The sequence below is a fragment of the Panthera leo genome, chromosome C2 (assembly GCF_018350215.1).
Source record: "Panthera leo isolate Ple1 chromosome C2, P.leo_Ple1_pat1.1, whole genome shotgun sequence".
NCBI classification, from domain to species: domain Eukaryota; kingdom Metazoa; phylum Chordata; class Mammalia; order Carnivora; family Felidae; genus Panthera; species Panthera leo.
In genome coordinates this window covers 40,488,885-40,507,193 of record NC_056687.1, presented here as the reverse complement: position 1 = coordinate 40,507,193, position 18,309 = coordinate 40,488,885, and the positions used below count along the sequence as shown (strand labels likewise).

The 18,309-nt window shown below is 37.2% G+C and overlaps 1 protein-coding gene and 1 long non-coding RNA gene across 7 annotated transcripts in view; one reads left to right on the top strand and one right to left on the bottom strand.

Moving 5' to 3' along the window:
* Window positions 1–299: 299 nt before the first annotated feature.
* Window positions 300–12,634, bottom strand: CC2H3orf38 (chromosome C2 C3orf38 homolog). Of its 2 annotated transcripts, XR_006207146.1 has the most exons (4): window positions 12,367–12,634; window positions 9,862–10,100; window positions 7,398–8,325; window positions 300–2,684 (listed from the first exon to the last, which is right to left on the bottom strand). XR_006207146.1 is itself a non-coding variant. In XM_042955328.1 (3 exons), exons 1-3 carry the CDS (start codon window positions 12,491–12,493, stop codon window positions 7,645–7,647), a joined length of 1,047 nt encoding a protein of 348 aa, XP_042811262.1. In that variant the 5' UTR covers window positions 12,494–12,634; the 3' UTR covers window positions 6,808–7,644. The 2 variants fall into 2 exon arrangements, 1 of the variants encoding a protein (XP_042811262.1); XM_042955328.1 differs by lacking the exon at window positions 300–2,684 and having other exon boundaries at window positions 6,808–8,325.
* A 14-nt stretch (window positions 12,635–12,648) lies between these two features.
* LOC122229824 overlaps window positions 12,649–18,309 on the top strand; it is a 34,271-nt gene continuing 28,610 nt past the window's right edge. For 4 of the 5 annotated variants that reach the window (XR_006207151.1, XR_006207150.1, XR_006207147.1 and 1 more), the window contains exons 1-2: window positions 12,897–13,012; window positions 15,481–15,565. This is a non-coding gene — a long non-coding RNA (uncharacterized LOC122229824). Of the gene's footprint in view, window positions 12,875–12,896; window positions 13,013–15,480; window positions 15,566–18,309 lie in introns of those variants that run through there. The other variant, XR_006207148.1, reaches the window with a different exon arrangement.

Sequence of the window (18,309 nt, the reverse complement as noted above, 5' to 3'; positions counted from 1 at the left end):
TAATGATTGCACGCTAATATAACACTATTAAAACTAAGATTTTAATTTACCTAGAAAACTTGGTAAATATGTGAGTTATGTGCATAAAATTTCCAAAATCGGTGTTATATGGAAAAAAAAATGTCTCAGTGCTTTTTTGTCTCTCTGAAACTGCCAACTAGTCACTGAGGATCACCATCGTTTTAGCGGCATTGCTCTAATCCAAAGGTCAGGGCTTCACCTACAATTCAGAGTAAGCACCAAAAGATGACAATGGTTACAGTAATAAGAAGGGATCAATGAGAGAGCAGAGAAAGCAATTTTCAGTAAAATAAATTCTTTTATTAAACACTAAACGTTACTCAATGTGAGTTAAACAAAGTAATAAAAGTGTAAGAAACTAGAACAAATACTTAAGTACCAAGTGTCTTCTGTTAAGATACCTGGTACATAGTAAGTGCTTGATAAATGGTTTACCAAATTGAAAGAAGACTGTTTAAGAGAAAAAAAAAAAACACAACACTGATACATTATTTAAAATCAACTTTTTTCTCAGTCCTAAACTCTTGCTCTAGCTGAAGGCTGCTTGTAGAATTCAAATTATGACTTACTCTGCAATTCTCTTAGTTCCTATGAGTTCAATTTTATGATTGTTCTACTACGAGTTCCAGAATTAAAGTTCCTGACATGCTTACCTTTTCTATTGCTATCTTGTTTCTGTACTCTAAGCTCATTCTATTGTAACCCTATACTAACTACTCCAATCAGCACAGTCCATACAGTAAAACCTCCTGTCTTTGCTCAACAATATTTTCCATTAAACTTCCTAGAATAACTTTTAATAACATTCTGAGCAGCACCCCTCCAGGGCCATGCTTCCTACAGAAAAACCCTATCCCAAATCTGCCACTCCTCTCCAATGTCACTCTTACATGTTTGCCAATTCCTATTACTCAGTCTCTTTGAAGGAATCATCTATATAGTATTTGATTATTTTATCAACATCCACATTTCTACTAGAGGTTATTGGGAGTCTATAATTTGGTCTTCTGTCAACCACTTTGCACTTTTCAACTAAAACATGGAAATATATTTCGAACATATGTAATAGCAAAAAAGATTCACACAACAGTAGTTCAAACAACCTCAGCATTTCTAGTGATTAGAAAATAGGAAACTATTTTAAAGGCTTCATACTTTTTTCCTTTTCTATTCTAGATATGATGTGTAATACTTTCATCCTTTTGTTTTTCCCTCTGTAAATAGAAATACACCCACAATACACATATACTTATAAATGCGTATTTGTTAGGAAAAAATAGAAAGTGTTTTCTCAGTAAGATTTATGAGCAAGAAAAATAAAGAATTTCTCCAACTTCAATGAACTACAAATTCCTTTAAAAGCAATATTATTTAGTTGCTAGGAAGGCATACAGTCACAAAACCATGTAACTTCAAAATAGCAGTTTAGATACATCTAATCTAACTGTTCATTTTTACATGTGAAGAAATTGAGATTTAGAGTTTAAATTCTTTCAAAATAAGGTAGTAGCAATAGTCAGACTAGAAATAAAGTGCAAGAAAAAGCACAGACTTTTTAGTTTAAAAATTAAACATACACACACACACACACACACACACACCGGGGGGAGGGGGGTGGGGAACCCACAACAGAACTATGGACATTACTTAACTTTTGGGGACTCCGTTTCATCTTTTACAAAAGCACATAGAACTTTAATAATCCTATCTAACAGAGTATTATTGATTGTATTAGAGTTCACATATCATTATTCAGAAAGATAACCTAGTAAACAAATATTTACTGAGCACCTAATACATATGTTAGGCATTGTCGTCAGCAGACAGGCAAAGGACCAGGAATACATGAGGCTCTGAGAAAGTATCACTTTTTCCTTTATATCTTTAATAAATATCAATTGAATACCCCATCTCTGTGCAAAGCAATGGAAATAAAATGAAAGTCAAACAGCTACAGTCCCTGCTCTCAGTTTAAAACCCAGCTGGGGAGATTAACAAGTTAGTAAATTAATATTTAAAGTGCTAAGACTGAAATAAACAAGGTGCTCTGATAAATATTAACAACAGGGCCCACTTAGAAGAAAACATTTAAGACAAATCCTCAAAGATAAAAATTAAGCAATCATGCAAAAAGCTAGAGAAAAATTGTTCTAGATAATGTATACAAAACACCTAAAGAGAAAAAATGCTTAAGAAATTTCCAGTTTTTAAATTATTCCAATCATAGCCCTTTTAATTCTATATTATCAGACTGCAACAACAAAAAAATTAAACTCCCAAGTATTTTGTATACAGACCTACCTCGACTTACGATGAGGTTATGGCCCAAGAAACGTAAGTTGAATATACCATTAAGTTCAAATGTATTTAATAGGTTAGGAACTACTAAACATCTTATCTTTGCCTAGCCTAACTTAAACGGGCTCAGAATGCTTATATTAGCCTACAGTAGGGCAAAATCATCTAACACAAAGCCTATTTTATGATAAGGTGTTGAATATCTCATGTAATTTATTGGATACTCTATGAACATAAAAAACAATGACCATATGGATACAGAATGATTTGAAGTATATTGGTTGCTTACCCTTGTGATTGCATGGCTAACTGGAGGTGCAGTTCCCTGCTGCCACCCAGCACCTATTGTCCCCCATATCTCCAGCCTGTGAGAAGAACAAAATTCAAACTTCAAAGTACGGTTTCTACTGGGGTGCTTGGCTGGCTCAATCAAAGGAGCATGCGACTCTTGATCTTTGGATTGTGAGTTCAAGCCCCACATGGGATGAAGAGATTAAATAAAACTTAAAAAAAAAAGTATCATTTTTACTGAATACATTTTAATTTCATGCCTTCGTGCAGATGAAAAATCCTACATCAAACTACTGTAAGTACTGTCTACTTGCCAATAAAAGCAAAGGGCTAAGTAAATACAGGACAAATACTAAGACTACTTAATAGCATCTGTTGGCTGGACCAAACAATCCATGAAAAATGAGTGAAACCAAACGTAGATGGTGATAAGAACCAAATTATAAAATCTGGACTTTATTTTGAAGGTAATGCAACACTACTGAAAATCTGAGCATGGAAGAGAGGACAAAAGCTGCACTTTAAGGAAATTTTAATGTTATAAATATGTAAAAAATATTAAAGCAAAGAAATAAATTAAGTCAATATCTATGTAAAGAAACTCTACAGCAGCAGCTGAAATAGATCATTTCATGACTAACATGACTCTGGAGTTTATGGTATAGTGTTTGGGGGTACATTGTATCTCACAGTAAATATAATACTTCATTTTATTAACTTTACTTTTGAAAGCGAGTGGGATAGGGGCAGAGAGGGAGAGAGAGAATCCCAAACAAGTTCCACGCCATCAGCGGAGAGCCTGACACGGGGCTTGATTTCATGAACTGTGAGATGATGATGTGAGCTGAGATCAAGAGTCGGACACTCAACAGACTGAGCCACCCAGGTGCCCCTAATACTCCATTTTAATATTGTTTTACTGAAGGACTACTGGAAAGGTTCAAACTAGAAAAAAATAAAGCTAAAAAGATTCAGTGCATTTTAAATATTTTTCTTCCAACCCTAAGTGGTCTGTCAAAATATCCTATATTCTGCGTTGATATAATCAATATGATATAGCTAGGACCATAGAGCTATCTAAAATTTAAGCTGAGTCTTTTTTCCTGAACCATACAAGAGGATATAACCACACCCTTCTGAAAAGGGCCTCAAGTAGTTCTCACCTTAAGATATTTAAACCCAGAGGGGCGCATGGGTGGCTCAATGGGTTAAGCGTCCAACTCTTGGTTTCAGTCAGTTTAGGTCATGATCTCACCGTTTGTGAGTTTGAGCCCCATGCCAGGCTCTGCACTGGCAGCACAGAGCCTGCTTGGGATTCTCTCCCTCTCTCTCTGCCCCTCCCCTGTTCACACACTCTGTCTCTCTCAAAATAAATAAACTTAAAAAATGGGGGAAAAAACGATATTTAAACCAAGAAACTGAAATTTAACATGCAAAGTTTAAATAAATAATCTATTATTATTTTATCTTCTGCTTGATTCAGGGATTTATAAATTGTAGATGCTCCATAAATATATGCCAAATAAACTTGAAGAGAACCCAAAGGCAGAAAGTCTTATTTCCCAGCACTTGCAGTTGTGCTATCTGCATTCAAAGTGAGTATATACGAAGATTATAAATAGGGTGGGGTGAGGGGAGGCGAGAGGGAATGGTGTAAGGTGAGACCACATATACAAGCCCTTTGGAGGAAATGATCCTATTTTTGAAATCCTTCATCAAAATTGGCAGTATACAATCATTACTAAATAAACATCTTAGGACAACTTTTTGTAAAGATCTAGAGAATTTTTTTAATACCTTTCACATTTTTCTCTCACAATTTCTCTGATGTTCATTAAATTTATCTTGCCAAAATAAAATGAATTCTGAATATTTTTGTTTCAATTGACAGTAATTCAGTGGGTTTTGTCTTAATATCTGACATTTTTTGAAAAACAAAATCCACAAATTAACAATTATCATATACTAACAGATTTCCTAGAGATTATCCTTTCATTCAAAAAGATTTAGTCCTCCAGCTTAGGGACTCTGGCAAAGGGCACAAAATTTTCTAAAAATAATTTTAGTATCCAAGAATAACCTGAGAGAATATAACTATTATTAGCAGGATTTCAACTTGAAGTTATAAGGATCCCTATAGGATTCACAGATGTGCTTTGGGGAAACCCAAAAACTCACTGAAATAATGCAAAAATTGTGATATATAGGCAAACACATCTTTTTCTGGGGAGAAAGAACATACAGTTCTCATTTTTCAAAACTTGATGGCCACTAGCCACAGCCCAAATTAAGAACTAGTGAAGAAAATGGCACCTAAATTTGTGAATACAGATGCTAATAAAAATGTTATAGTTTTCATTCACTTTTATCATCTAGCCATAAAAGCTGTTTTGTTAAAACACAATATTGCTGATTATGTTTTTAATTAAGCCATTTCTTTAAAAACTTTTAAATGTTTCTTTGAGAAAGAGAGAGCAAGAGCAAACAGAGAGGGGCAGAGAAAGAGGGAGACAGAGAATCTGAAGCAGACTCTGAGGCACAGAGCAGGCACAGAGCCCTATGTGGGGCTCAAACCTATGAATTGTGATATCATGACCTAAGCCAAAGTCAGATGCTTAACTGAGCCACCCAGGCGCCCCCAAGCCACTATTCTTTAAATCTTTTTCTGGTGCTATTACAATTTCTTACAGGCACTGGGTAACTAGCCTTTCTTTAGCATAAGAATACTACCTTTCCGAAAATATAGGAACATTTCTTATGTTGGCCATTTGAAGTTAATTTCATAAAACAGAGATGGCTTCTATTATTTGGTATTTTAGTTAATAAGACTCATGTAATTTTTTTTTTTTTTTGGCATTCTAGATACTAATAAAAAATCCCAACGTAAATTACTTTAAGCTATATTAACAAGAACAGGTACTTGATGTATGCCCTATTATTAGGCTATGGCAAATCAGTCTACAGTAAATAAAGCCCAGCGGCCCCCCTGGCTTGACTATTCAATTACTATGAAATATGTGTAGAGTGTTGTATTCTTTACTACTTCACTCCAACAACTTTCACACTCCAGCTGAGGGTGAAATGAAGCAAAAAAGACCAAAAGCTGGGGTCTCTGCCATTCCCTAACATAAACAAAACAAATGGATGGTAGCAAAAGTAGAGTTCAATCTGCACTGTGCTTTGGGACTTTCTCCAAGACCTGACCAAACTTTAAACTTCATGAATAAATTTCAAGAATCTCCAGGTCTTCTTTCTCTGAACAGAAAAGTATACACTTCACCTACAATGGTTAGGGCCTTTCAGTTTATCCCATTCTGACCCCTGGGCTTTTAAATTGAGTAAATATTAAAAGGTTAAAATTTCCCCCAAATCTGAGTTAGCTTGGATCCTCAAAGTTTCAGTGTATCCATGTATGAAATTCAAACAGATGAAATGATCAAAACACCACCAGTGATAAGAACCAAAGACAAAATCTAGATGCAGAAAAGTCTTCTACACAGTATGTAAGCTTGGCTTGCTCATTCCTTTACCCATTCAGTTAAACATTAGGTCCTACTGTGTTGCCCAGCTGTGGGGATTCACAGAAAATAAATCATAATTCCAATCCTCAAGTGAGAGAGTCTGTCAGGAAGATTTCAAATTTCCAAGATTGATTAAAAGAACATACAGGAAAAAAAAAAAAAAAAAAAAAAAAAGAACATACAGAGACTGCAACCTTACTTGAGCATTACACGAATTCAAAAAAGTAAATACTGAAGGTAGCTAGAGGCAACTTCGGCCCATCCTGAGCATCTATAGTAGTATTTCTGCAGTACTCGACATTACGCCACAAAGAAAACAGATGGGAATATTTTTTAATTTTATCCTTTACTTAGGAAATTTATTGAGTACATGTTATAACGATACTCTATACTTAAAGGAGAAAACCATAACCTGTCTTTAAACAATACACTATTCTTAGAGCAGACCAGGGATTTGCCTCCTTTATTAAGTTCTTATTTTAAGACATATCAATTTGTACTCCTCATAAAGGCATGGCATTTAAAAAAAAAAAAAAAAAAAAGAGTTTGTTCCTCTTGCTTCCAAAATTTCTTATTACCCTAGGTGATCATCAGAAGAGTTAAAGGTAAAAATTTACCATGTACAGCACATCATCACAAAAATGCCCAGCTCAATTTTTTCCATATGGAAATTTAGTAAATTAAAATTACTAACTAAATCCAAGATCAGCAAATAGTTGCCAGGTGATGAAGAATTTAAGCCCTAAAGCAACTAAGTAATTAATCTGGCAACTTAATCTTGTAATTCAAACCTTGTATTAACAATTTGTGGGTGAAAAATCCTAATAATTTTAATTTATGATGTGGGAGTCTATATATGTATATAATAGATATCCCACATTATAAATTTATGTATGTGTGTTTTGTGTTTTATGTTTTTGTCACCTCTTCCAAGATCAAGCAAGAGGAAAACAGTAAAGGAATTGGGCACACCTCTTTAAAAATTTCAACAGTATGTTTCCTCTATACGGTACTACAATAAATGCTGTATAAAACTGTTAGCTGAAGGCTTAGATCAGCTTGGACTACTATAGGTAACTTTTGAAAAATGTTCCTCAAATTTTAAAAAGGGAAAGTAATTTTTTATCTACCTGCTAAATTATTGGACTTTTTCGTGAGAATGTTATTCAAGTTTCCTAAAGTGATAACTTTTGAGTTTACATTAAATCTCTCTCATATGAAAAGTACAGATATTAGAATACTCACTAAGTAAAATGAAAGTATTACCTGGTTTCTAAGGCACACCGTTAGTTATACCATCTAAAGTGGGATTTATTTGATGAACTGCATTAAGCTTTCAGAACATTGGCTGCAACTCAGGTAGAAAGAGGCAAGTATTCACATAATATATTAGTCTGTAGTCAAGAAAGATATTTCAACTAAAATATGTCAATCCTCCCATCTGAAATCACTTAAACATTACTGATGTGGTATTTGGAAGAGTTTCTGTATTTTTTAGACTGACATACAGTCCTCAATGCTTTAGAGGGTTGGGTAAACTCAGTTCTCTTTTGTTCAACAATGCCTCATCTCCACTGCATAAAGCTTGGTCTCCAGTTCCACTATCCAATGCCTGCCTTACATCAACTTGTATTTCGTTGGTACCACATGAAGTAATTACGTTATAAAAGCTCTCTAGATCACCATGTTCGAATGTAATAGCTGGTTTCATTAATGTTCCAGGAGCAAGAGAACCCTCTCCAATAATTCTCAGGTTGATAAATTTGATTTTCCAAGTATTTTCCACAAAAGGGCAGCGTATGAGTCCAAATATTTGTTCAAAAATGCCCAAACAAGTGTTCCCTCGGTGGACAGTCCCAGCAACTCCAACCATAACTAGACCATGGGGAGAAGAAGCACATTTCAGTCCACTGGCATCTAGATTGGGACTGAGAAAAAGATACTCTTCTTTCACTAGTGACAGCAGACGAAGGCTTACAATTTCTGCTCCACAGTAGTCTATCACATTTTGTTCAGAGGTGTTGTAATAAAACCTAAGCTTGACATCGTGCCAGAAGTGCTGTGGCCCCCATTCATCTTGAGGCGGTCCCAGGAAAGGATTCTGAGAATTAAGAAGTTCAAAGAACCAGTGACAGAATTCTTCTCCTAATCGACGAAAATCAACTTTTTCAGCTTTCTTATCTTCTTTTTCCGGCTGATTAAGATAAATAAAATATAAAATAAAACAAAGGTTAGTTCTCGTGTTTTTTTCTATCTGGCCCATTTTAGAGGTAAGTTTGAGTATACGGAGTACAGCAGAAGCTAAACGAACTACAGGTGAACACACTGAAACCATCACGCAAAAAGTCAAGTGTTTTTCCAAAAAGGGGAAAAATCATTTTACAATTTCCCAGCTTAAACATATGAAAATTCAGCTAAGAAATTAAGGTTAATAAAGACTCAAAATATCAGCATGAACAGTCAATAATGATTTATGTAAGCATTTTCTCTTATATGTGGCAGCGGTTTCACAAATGTCTGTCAAAACCTTCAAACTGTATGCTTTAAATGCATACACTGTTGCATTTAAACTGTACTACAATATCGTAGATAATAAATGAGCATTTTCACTATCTTTAAACAGACAAATCTAATATGATTGAAATACATTACTTTTTAGGATTGGGATTAATTTTATATTTTTATTTCTCTTTTTTTCAAATAAAATGTTATTGCAAAAAACATACCTGAGAGGCTAGATTTTATTCATCTATGTGTTCCAGAGTATAGTAACTCATTTTGATGGTAAGAGATCTTGTATTGACAGAGCATCTTTGATTGAATATATTAGGCTCTGTGCTTGGCACTTATATTCTATTTCCTTCTATCTTCATGAACCTTGTGACATAGAAACTATCATATGTGGGCTTTATAGATAAAGTAAACAGGGCTCAGAAAGGTCAAGTTACTTGCTGAAGTTCACACCTAGCATATGGCACACCCTATTTTTAAGTCACATCCGTATGATTTCAGAGTTGGCATCCTTTCTAAGCACATTAAAAAAGCTTAGATTCTTTCCTAATATGAAAGCAAATACCTCTCACTGTAAAACTTCACTGATTCAAAGTTTGTAGTTTAAACTTTATAAATTACCTAGCATTCATACAATCAGCATTTAAATATTCACACAGTATCTAAAACATACAGTGGAGATACAAAGAAATAGAAACAGCCAATGTGAGCTGAAGGAAATTATTACAAGAGGATTTTTCCTAGCTAAAAAAAAAAAAAAAAAAAAAAAATCAAATTTAAAAAATATTTAAGTTTTTCTCATGGAATTTACAATCTAATATCAATTTAATATCAAAGAAAGTCTTCAAAATGAGAAAGGGCTATAATAGCATTCTTTTAAAGTGAACAAAAACATTAGAAAATCAGAAGCTAAATTAAAATTAAATGGAAACTGCAGTTTATCCACTCTCTTTACAAATCCAATAGTCTTCATTTGATAAAGTGATAAAAGCATTTTTCCCTCATAAATCAATACAATCTTTTATGTATATTACTAAATGTCAAAAATATTTCCTTTTTTAGGTGCTTTACTTATCTTCCTCTAGGATGCAAAGGATATGGAGTAAAGCTAAAATTATAAAAAACAAAATAGTATTAGCCATGTTCCCAGTGATCTAGGATTATCTACAGAGTTTAGACAGAACTATGACTTAGGGTATAACTGTAAGATCTATTTTACCTGTTGAAAGAGTCTCATGTCCTCTGTCTTAACTGGCTCTGGTGTTTCCTTCAATTTTGGCTGTAACTGCCTTTTCCAGTAATCCTTTGCATGCTGAATAAGATTGTGTTTTTCAGTAGCTGGAGGTATAATAACCCCCTGTGTTGCCAAGTACTTAAATATGACTTCCCGGTGGACTTTCTTACGCCTCAAAAGCTCTTCTACACTTTGACTGTACACTAATATTGCACGAATGGCATCTGGAAGGAAATAATAAAAATTAGTAGAAAACCCTAAGTCATGTAAATCGGTCCAAGGTCAGCAGACACCCTATCAAATAATATTTATAAATTCTTGTCACGGCATTGCTTTGGCATGAGATGGTTATTTTAACAAAACCAAGAAGTGGGGGGGCGCCTGGGTCAGTCAGTTAAGCATCTAACTCTTGGGTTTCAGCTCAGGTCATGATCTCAAGGTTCATGGGTTCAAGACCCATGTCTGGCTCTAAGCTGACAGTGCAGAGCCTGTTGGATTCTCTCCTCTCTCCCTGCCCCTCCTCTGCTCACACTCTCTCTCAAAATAAATAAATAAACTTAAAAAAAAAAAAAACAGGAAGTGGGTTATCAAGTTTGGGGTTTTAAAAATAATTTTCTTGGGGCGCCTGGGTGGCTCAGTCAGTTAAGCGTCTGACTTCAGCTCAGGTCATGATCTCGTGGTTCGTGGGTTTGAGCCCCGCCTTGGGCTCTGTGCTGACAGCTCAGAGCCTGAAGCCTGCTTCAGATTCTGTGTCTCCCTCTCTTTCTTCCCTTCCCCTGCTGGTTCTGTCTCTCAACAATAAATAAATGTTGAAAATAAATAAATTTAAAAAATTTCTTTATGCTTTAAACTTCCCTACCTTATTTACCTCTTCCTTTCACTTCTTGTAAGATAGTAAAATTTTTGCATTTTCTTTTAAGTGACATGGTTTAAGAAAAAAATGGAGCCAGAGAAAATGTTTTTTTCTAAGAAGGCCAATGGACCTAAAATCATTTATAATCTCTAACATAGGTAAAATTACAGTATTTTAGATATGCAATGACTTTTAATCTCCTCACTCTACAAATAATGAAAGCTGAGGATATATGAGGTATCAACAATCATGCTTCCAAGAAGTGGCAGAACTAAGACTTGGGGCAAGCAGCATGAGCATCATCTGGGAGCTTGTCAGAAATGCTGAATTTCTGGGGCCATCCCGAAACTACTGAATCAGAGTTTGCATTTTCACAAGATCCCTGAGGGACTGAGTCACAGGCACAGTAGTTTGAGAAGCTCAGGTGCAGAATATGAGCCCAGAATTAAGCAAATCTTCCATTTTTGGAGATACTGTTAAACCTGTTTTCCAAACTTCTATTTTCTTCCTCTCTAACAAGTATCTTTTCAAATCATTTAACATCTCTTTTCCTTATTTACTTTTAGACCCACCATCAATTAAATCCAGCATTTTTATCTATCAATTTTAAATTCACACTCACCCTGTTTAGGTGTGAGTAGCATGTGAAATATTTAAATGCTGAAGAACTACATATAAGTCTAAAACTATGTGCAGTCTAAAGTCTTAGGAATTTCTTCTTTGAATGTTCATGGTTCGAAGTTTCAAGTGAATGATTTCTTTAAATGGAAATGTAAATCCGACTTAAAAGCAGAGCAACACAGTTTTAAAAAGCATAACCTTTTGTAAATATTGAAGTCATACCAACATAGTAGTCTGGAATTTTCACATTTTAAAGTAAAATTCAGCAAATTTAAAATGAAGCTCTCCAGATGATATACCAAGCGAAATAAACACTTAAGCTTCTTGATTACATTTTTATGTGGAGTAGTTACAAATCAGGCTTAATATTAATAACGCTTAAATCTACCGAAATGTTTGTTTGGCTCTGAAAATAATGTATTCCTATTGCTCAAAATCATCTCAGAAAAAAAAAAAAAAAAAAACAAAAAACTGGATCCAAAAAGAGACACGGATTCAAACGATCTGCTCTTTTATTACAGCAGCTGTTTTACCTAGGAAACTGAAAGTGTTTAAGATCTCCTCCCGCAAGCTCGGAGAGACAAACACGAGCAGCATCTGACTCCTCGGCTCACCAGCTAACACTCCCCAGCTGAATCGAGACGCAAAATGGAAAACACGCTGGCTCCCCGGAAATTTTGAAAAAAAAAACGACAATTCACGTACACTTCAATTCTCGAAAAAAATAAGCATATGCCCCTAACACCCAACACATAAAACCTGAAAGCTGCGCCGTTTCCAGTGCCATCACCTCCCCCAGGGAGCTGGCGGGTCAGTGCCACCTGAAGGTGCGCGGAGGTTCCCCGGCCGCGGAGCAGCGGCGGTGGCTGAGACTCTCGAGAGTTCCGCCTCAGCCCGGTCCGGGCCCCGTCGCGGGGCAAGGTCTCGCACCTTCTCTATTCTCAGGCTCCCGCCACCTGGGGTCTGGACGAGGCCTCGGGAGGGGCGTCCGCTCTCGCGGAGAAGTCAGCACTTACCTTGGCGGTCCTCAGGCTGCACCAGGCGGTTGGTGATGGTGTCGCACAGGGCCATGATATCATCGTTGTCTAGTAGGCCGAGCAGGTTACGACAGCCCTCCATCTCTGGGTAGCTGAGCCCCGACATCTCGGCCCCCAAAAATGGGGGGGGGGGGGGGGAGGGGACGACCCAGCAACTTCGTCCCTTCAGGCCCAGCAGGCCGGCGCCTAGGCAACATACACCGGAAGTGCCTTGCCTGTTGTTCGCCGCCAAAGGGCCTCGGGTGTTCCAAACGCCTGGGCGGAAGTGATTGCCAACAAGGTCAGTTCAGGAAATGTGGTGTTCCGACTTGTCGTTCCGGGCTGGACAGGACGGAGGGGACTTCAACGGATCTCACTTTAGGGAAGTACTGCGTTTGCACGGAGAACAGCGATCTTCCCTGAGGGATCTGGTTGCACAAAGAGAAGCCCTGAGCTCTTCAGGAGTCCATCCTCCAAAAAAGCGGCTGGGAGGGCTGCGCAGGTGCAGGTGCGTGGAAAGCGGGTGGCGGTCCCCGCGCACGGCGAGCTCCCGTGATGCCGCGGGGCCGGCCAATGGAGGAGCCTGCTGCCCGCCCCTGGGCCTGACCCCCGGGAGCGCTTGAACGTCTTCTGCGGCCAATTCTGAGTTGGGTGCACCTGTAGTTGATATTCTTAACTTACATAGTACAGTGTTAAAATAATTCGCTTTTGTTTCGCATTATGCTGTGAATAGTTAAAATCACCTATCCTATGTCAAGCCCTCTTGATTTCCTAACAATCTGCGATCGGCTCTTGCTTCCATTCCGGTCCTCGCCGGCTTGGTTTTAGGCGATGCTGTATCGCGAGCAGTTTTAAGGTTGAGGATTCTGGAAGTCAGGTTACCAGGGTTTTACTCCGCCATTCACTAACTGTGACCTCGGACGCGCTTCTTGGCTTCTTCGTCCCTCAGTTTCCTATCTCGAAACGGACCTAGTAGAGTTAGCTACCTCGAAGGTTTGGGGGAGGGGGGAGGGGTGAAGGACGGTGCCTGGCACCTAGAAAGAACTCAGTATATAGTAGCTGTTTATTACTGTTTGGCAGCAACTCGCATTCACTCGAGGGAAACATGTTCTGCTAGACCGAGCCCGATGAGGAATCAGACTTAACACCTTGGCTCTATCTCCTTCCATATTTTAGGCATATTTTAGATTTGTTAATATTTCATTAGAGTATTGCCATTTAGTAGATGAAATACACATATCTTCAGATACACGTGAGCAAATTTAACCTTTTAAAAAATATCAGTTATATATCACTTGTAAAATATACCGTAAATGTAGTGTAGGCATTCAGAGCATGGCTAATTTGCTAGTGGGTGTTATTTGGGGTATCATTTACTCAACAGATAAAAATTCTTCATTTTTCATTAAGTATTAAAGAGTGCCTACTATGCTACTATTTGAAGATTCAGAGAAATGTCAGAGTCCCTTCTTTTAAGGAGGTTTTGGGAGTGTTGCAAGTAGATGACATTCTAGCTGGAGGAAGTAGACAGTAAACATGTAAGAAACTATATTCTGTGCCAGGACCTGCTATGGAGAAAAATATGTCTAAAGGAGGGGGATGGAGAGAATGTTGCTATTTTATACAGGCTGTCAAGAAAGGCTTCTCTAAGTAGTATTGAAAGAAAGATCTGAGGAACTTGAGTGGACCACAGAAGAGTGTTGTAGGAAGAAACATTAGAGGTTCCAAGGAAGAAGCAGAATGCTTGGCGTGTAGGAAGGAGGCCAGAGCGGCTTATACAAGGAGGAGGTGGTGAGGTTAGAGTTGCAGACGAGATTGATCTAGAGCAAGGTTTCTCAATCAAGGCACTAGTACCATTTTGGGCAGGATAATTCTTTGTTGTGGGGGCTGTTCTATGCATTGTAGAACGCTTAACAGCGTCCCTTGCCTCCACCCACTAGATGCCAGTGGCATCTCCTCCCCTCAGCTGTGGCTACCAAAAATATCTCCAATTTGCCAAATGTACCCTGGAGGACAAATCACCACCCCCAGTTGAGAACCACTGATAGAGACCACCTGTCCAAAAATACTTTGAGATAATGATGAGATAACATCCAGAATGAGATGTTCTGGATCTGTGTTGTTCAGTACACTACCCATCAGCCATGTGTGGCTGTTGAGTGGTTGTAATGTGGCTAGTACAACCGAGGCACTGAATTTTCAGTTTTATTTGAATTTTGATAGCCACATGTGGCTAGTGGATACTGTATTGGGATACTGCAGATCGAGAGCCTTGCAGGCCATTGTGAAGACTTTGGCTCTTATCTTTTACCTCTGTCTTCATTTTCTGTTATTCTCTCAATCTCTCACTCCACACTAGTCACAGTGGTCCCCTTGCTGTTTGTTCCTTAAACTTGCCTTATAGGGACTTGCCTCAGAGCCTTTGCTCTTGCTGTTCTTCCTGGCAGATTTTTCCCTGAGATACCTGAATGGCTTTCTTTCTCTTAACTTCATTCAGGTCCCTGCTCCAAAGTTGCCTTATCAAAATAAGATAAAAACAGAGAGGGAGGCAAACCATAAGAGACTCTTATATACAGAGAACAAGCTGAGGGTTGCTGGAAGGGTGTTTGGTGGGGCGATGGGCATAAAGATGGCACTTGCTGGGATGAGCACTGGGTGTTCTATGTAAGTGATCAATCACTAAATAATACTCCTAAAATCATTACTACACTATATGTTAACTAACTTGGATTTAGATAAAATTTAAACGTTAAAAAAAATTTAATAAAAAAATAAAATAAAAATTAAAAATAGCAATAAGAAAATCAGCTTATTAAATAAACCTTCATTTATCATCCTGTTTAAAATCATCATCAACAATGTTATGCTTACTTCTATTTTCCCTATCCACTTAAGTTTTCTCCATAGCACTTATAACACACTATATGTTGCCCTCCAGTAGAATGTGAGTTCTGTGAGCCAGGGATTTTTATTTATTTATTTATTTTTATTGCCTATTACAGAACCTGGCACATAGTAGGTATGCAATAAATATTTGTTGAATAAATGAATGAGTTGTAAAGGCTTTGGAGAATTTTAAACTGACGAATGGCATCATCTGACTTGCTTTGACAGGATCTTTTTGGCTACTGGTGTGAAGAACAGACTGAAGAAAGGCAAAGGTAGAGGCAGGGAGCCCAATTAGGAGACAGTAGTCCAGGTGAGAGATGCTGGTGGCTGGAGGTAGAGTGGAAAACTTGATAATGGGTTCGGGATAACTGCAAGATTTGGTTTGGGTAATGAGCTGCCATTTGCTGAGAGGAGGAAGTCTGGGAGAAGGAGGTTTTAATTGGGAAATGAGTTACCAAGAGAGATCCGGCTTTCTGGAGAAAGTGGTGATGCCTAAGAAGATAACGCAAAGAATGAGGGGTGGGACAGAAAGAGGGTGAAGGATTACTGGTGAGGGGAGCAGTAGTGAAAAATGCACGAATAAAACAGCACGGCTATTTTTGTCTAGAGCCAAAGCCAGTACAAGAACCATGACCTGAAGAGAAATTTAGTAAAACTGTTAACAGTTAAGGGCTCAGCACTGGGCCCTTCACCTACTTAATTCTTACAACCTTGCAAGAATAGCTCTCCTCTTTTGACATATGTGGGAGTCTGAGCTCAGTGGGATGCACTTAATTGCTTAAGGCTCCACAACCAGAAACTATCATGCTGGAATTTGAATACAGTTGGTCCCCACATCTCTTTGAGCTGCTTCCAATAAATCACATTCTGGTAGTTTTCACTTACTGAATACTTTTTGAGAAAAAAAATAAGAAGGTTTTCTAGATTAGAGTGGCTTGGGGGGGTGAGATCTTAGTATTACAATATCTATTTCACCTAACAGTAGTTAAAGTACCTATTAATAGGGGACCTTCTTTAAATGTCCTGGACATCAAGAGTTTCTAAGAATGCTCTATGAATTTAAGGGGGAATAGTTTACCTTCTGGGGAAATATGAAGCAGCTTGATGCCTTAGATCTGTGGTTTTTAAACCTTAGCATCATTAGAGTCACCCAGAGGACTTGTTAAACGACAGACTGGTCCCTCAACTGACCAAAATTTAGCATTTGTAACAAGTTCTTAGATGATGCTGATTTTGGTGCTCCCAGGACCAAACTGTAAGAATAAGAATCACTGCTAGTAGAAGAAAATGAAACCTCGGCCACCTGCCCCTACCAGATTTCATCCTTTGTCTCTGAAATCACTGATCCTGAGGAAAGTCTAATCCTCTCTTTGGATATATTAGATCCACCCATATTTGTGGAGAAAACTGCATGGCATTATGGTTTTAGGAGGACACCTGATTTTTCAATCCCACCTGTCCTGTGGCCTCAGTCAAGTTAGTTAATATATCTGAGGTTTGGTTTCTAAAATGCAGGGTTCATATCTATGAGTTGTTTTAACAATTAGAGATAACATATAAAATAGCTAGTATAATTTGGTAACATAGAAGACATTTCTTCTTCTTTGTGTAACACTCATAAGTTAAGGCATGGACCTCCCTCTCATTTTTAGTTTTTACTCCATGTAATATTGGATTGCCTCCATTTGACGTCTTGATATGTAGCCCAAACTTCTGACTCTTTTAGCAGTTCGCTCTTGAAATTGGTATGGAATTTATATTATGCACTGAAAGGCAACCTCATTTGTTTATCGTGGAAGCACACTTAGTAATATTTGACTGCTTCCCAAAATTCCTCAAGTCTCAAAAAAGAAAAATTAGATAACCCCAATATTTTTTATCTAAATACTTCCTCAATGCATTTAGTAGTCTAAAATCATGATCGTAAAGCATAGGCTGAGAATTCTAGATCTCAGGTCTAGAGTGCTTCCATAGCTTTGTCAGTGTTTTTCCAAGCATGTTTGTAATATGTACAAACCACTGTATTTGACACTGTCCTTTCATTTGCATTGGTATCTCATCGCATCAAACAGGTGCTTTTTCTACTTCAGCTCTCATTCTTTTCCTGTTGCAAGTTATAGCTGAGTGTAGGGGGTTTTGCTTTGTTAGTCAACCAGAAAAGTAGGAGCCCTCACACTCACAGACCTCACTTTTAGATACAGATTAATTGGTTTACACATTGTCCCACTGAAATGCTTTTTAGGAAGTAATTTTCATCATATTTACATCTTATTTCAAAGTGACTTCCCAGTGTTTGGTTTTTTGTTTGGAATTCCACCAGAGGCTCTTCATCTTTGAAGATTTACCAACATAGATAAATCCATCCATTGTCTTTCATTTGAAGAGTTCTGATAATTTGTCCACCTACTAAGTTTGCAAAGGGTACCTGAAATAACTTGAGGAACCAGCATTCTATCAACTTGTAATTCCTGCATGTAGACATTAGTTAAAATAATATCTAAAAAGGTTTTATGTAAACTTTTAGACTTTTCTATTTTAATTTTTTTTTAATTAATCATCTGAATATGGTAATATTAACTAAGTTACTCTCTTAGGAGACCTAATAGAAATTTCTTACTGAATATATACCTTAAGCCTAATTCCTTTTGAAGCAATGTGCTACATAAAACTGAACACTTCATTACCAACAAGGACAATGTTTTATTGAACAAGTCTATGTACAGTACAAAAAATTTCTTGAAATGAGACGCTATTGTTGAATTATTGCAGTTCAATGGCTCAGTTTTAATTTGTACTCTTATAAAATGCAAAGTAAAATAATTTAATGTTCAACAAGGAAGCACAAATTTCCTTTCTTGCTGAATCTGTAATATCTTTCACATATTAACAATTCCAAAATGCATATGCAGCATTTAGGCATTCTGAAAAGGTGTTTTACAGTACCAAATAAATTAAAAGATAAACACTATCATCCCTTTTAGGTTTTTCATCCATACAACAGTTTAAACCAAACATGAAAGGAGTACGGCTGAACCTTCAAGTGTGATTTGAAAA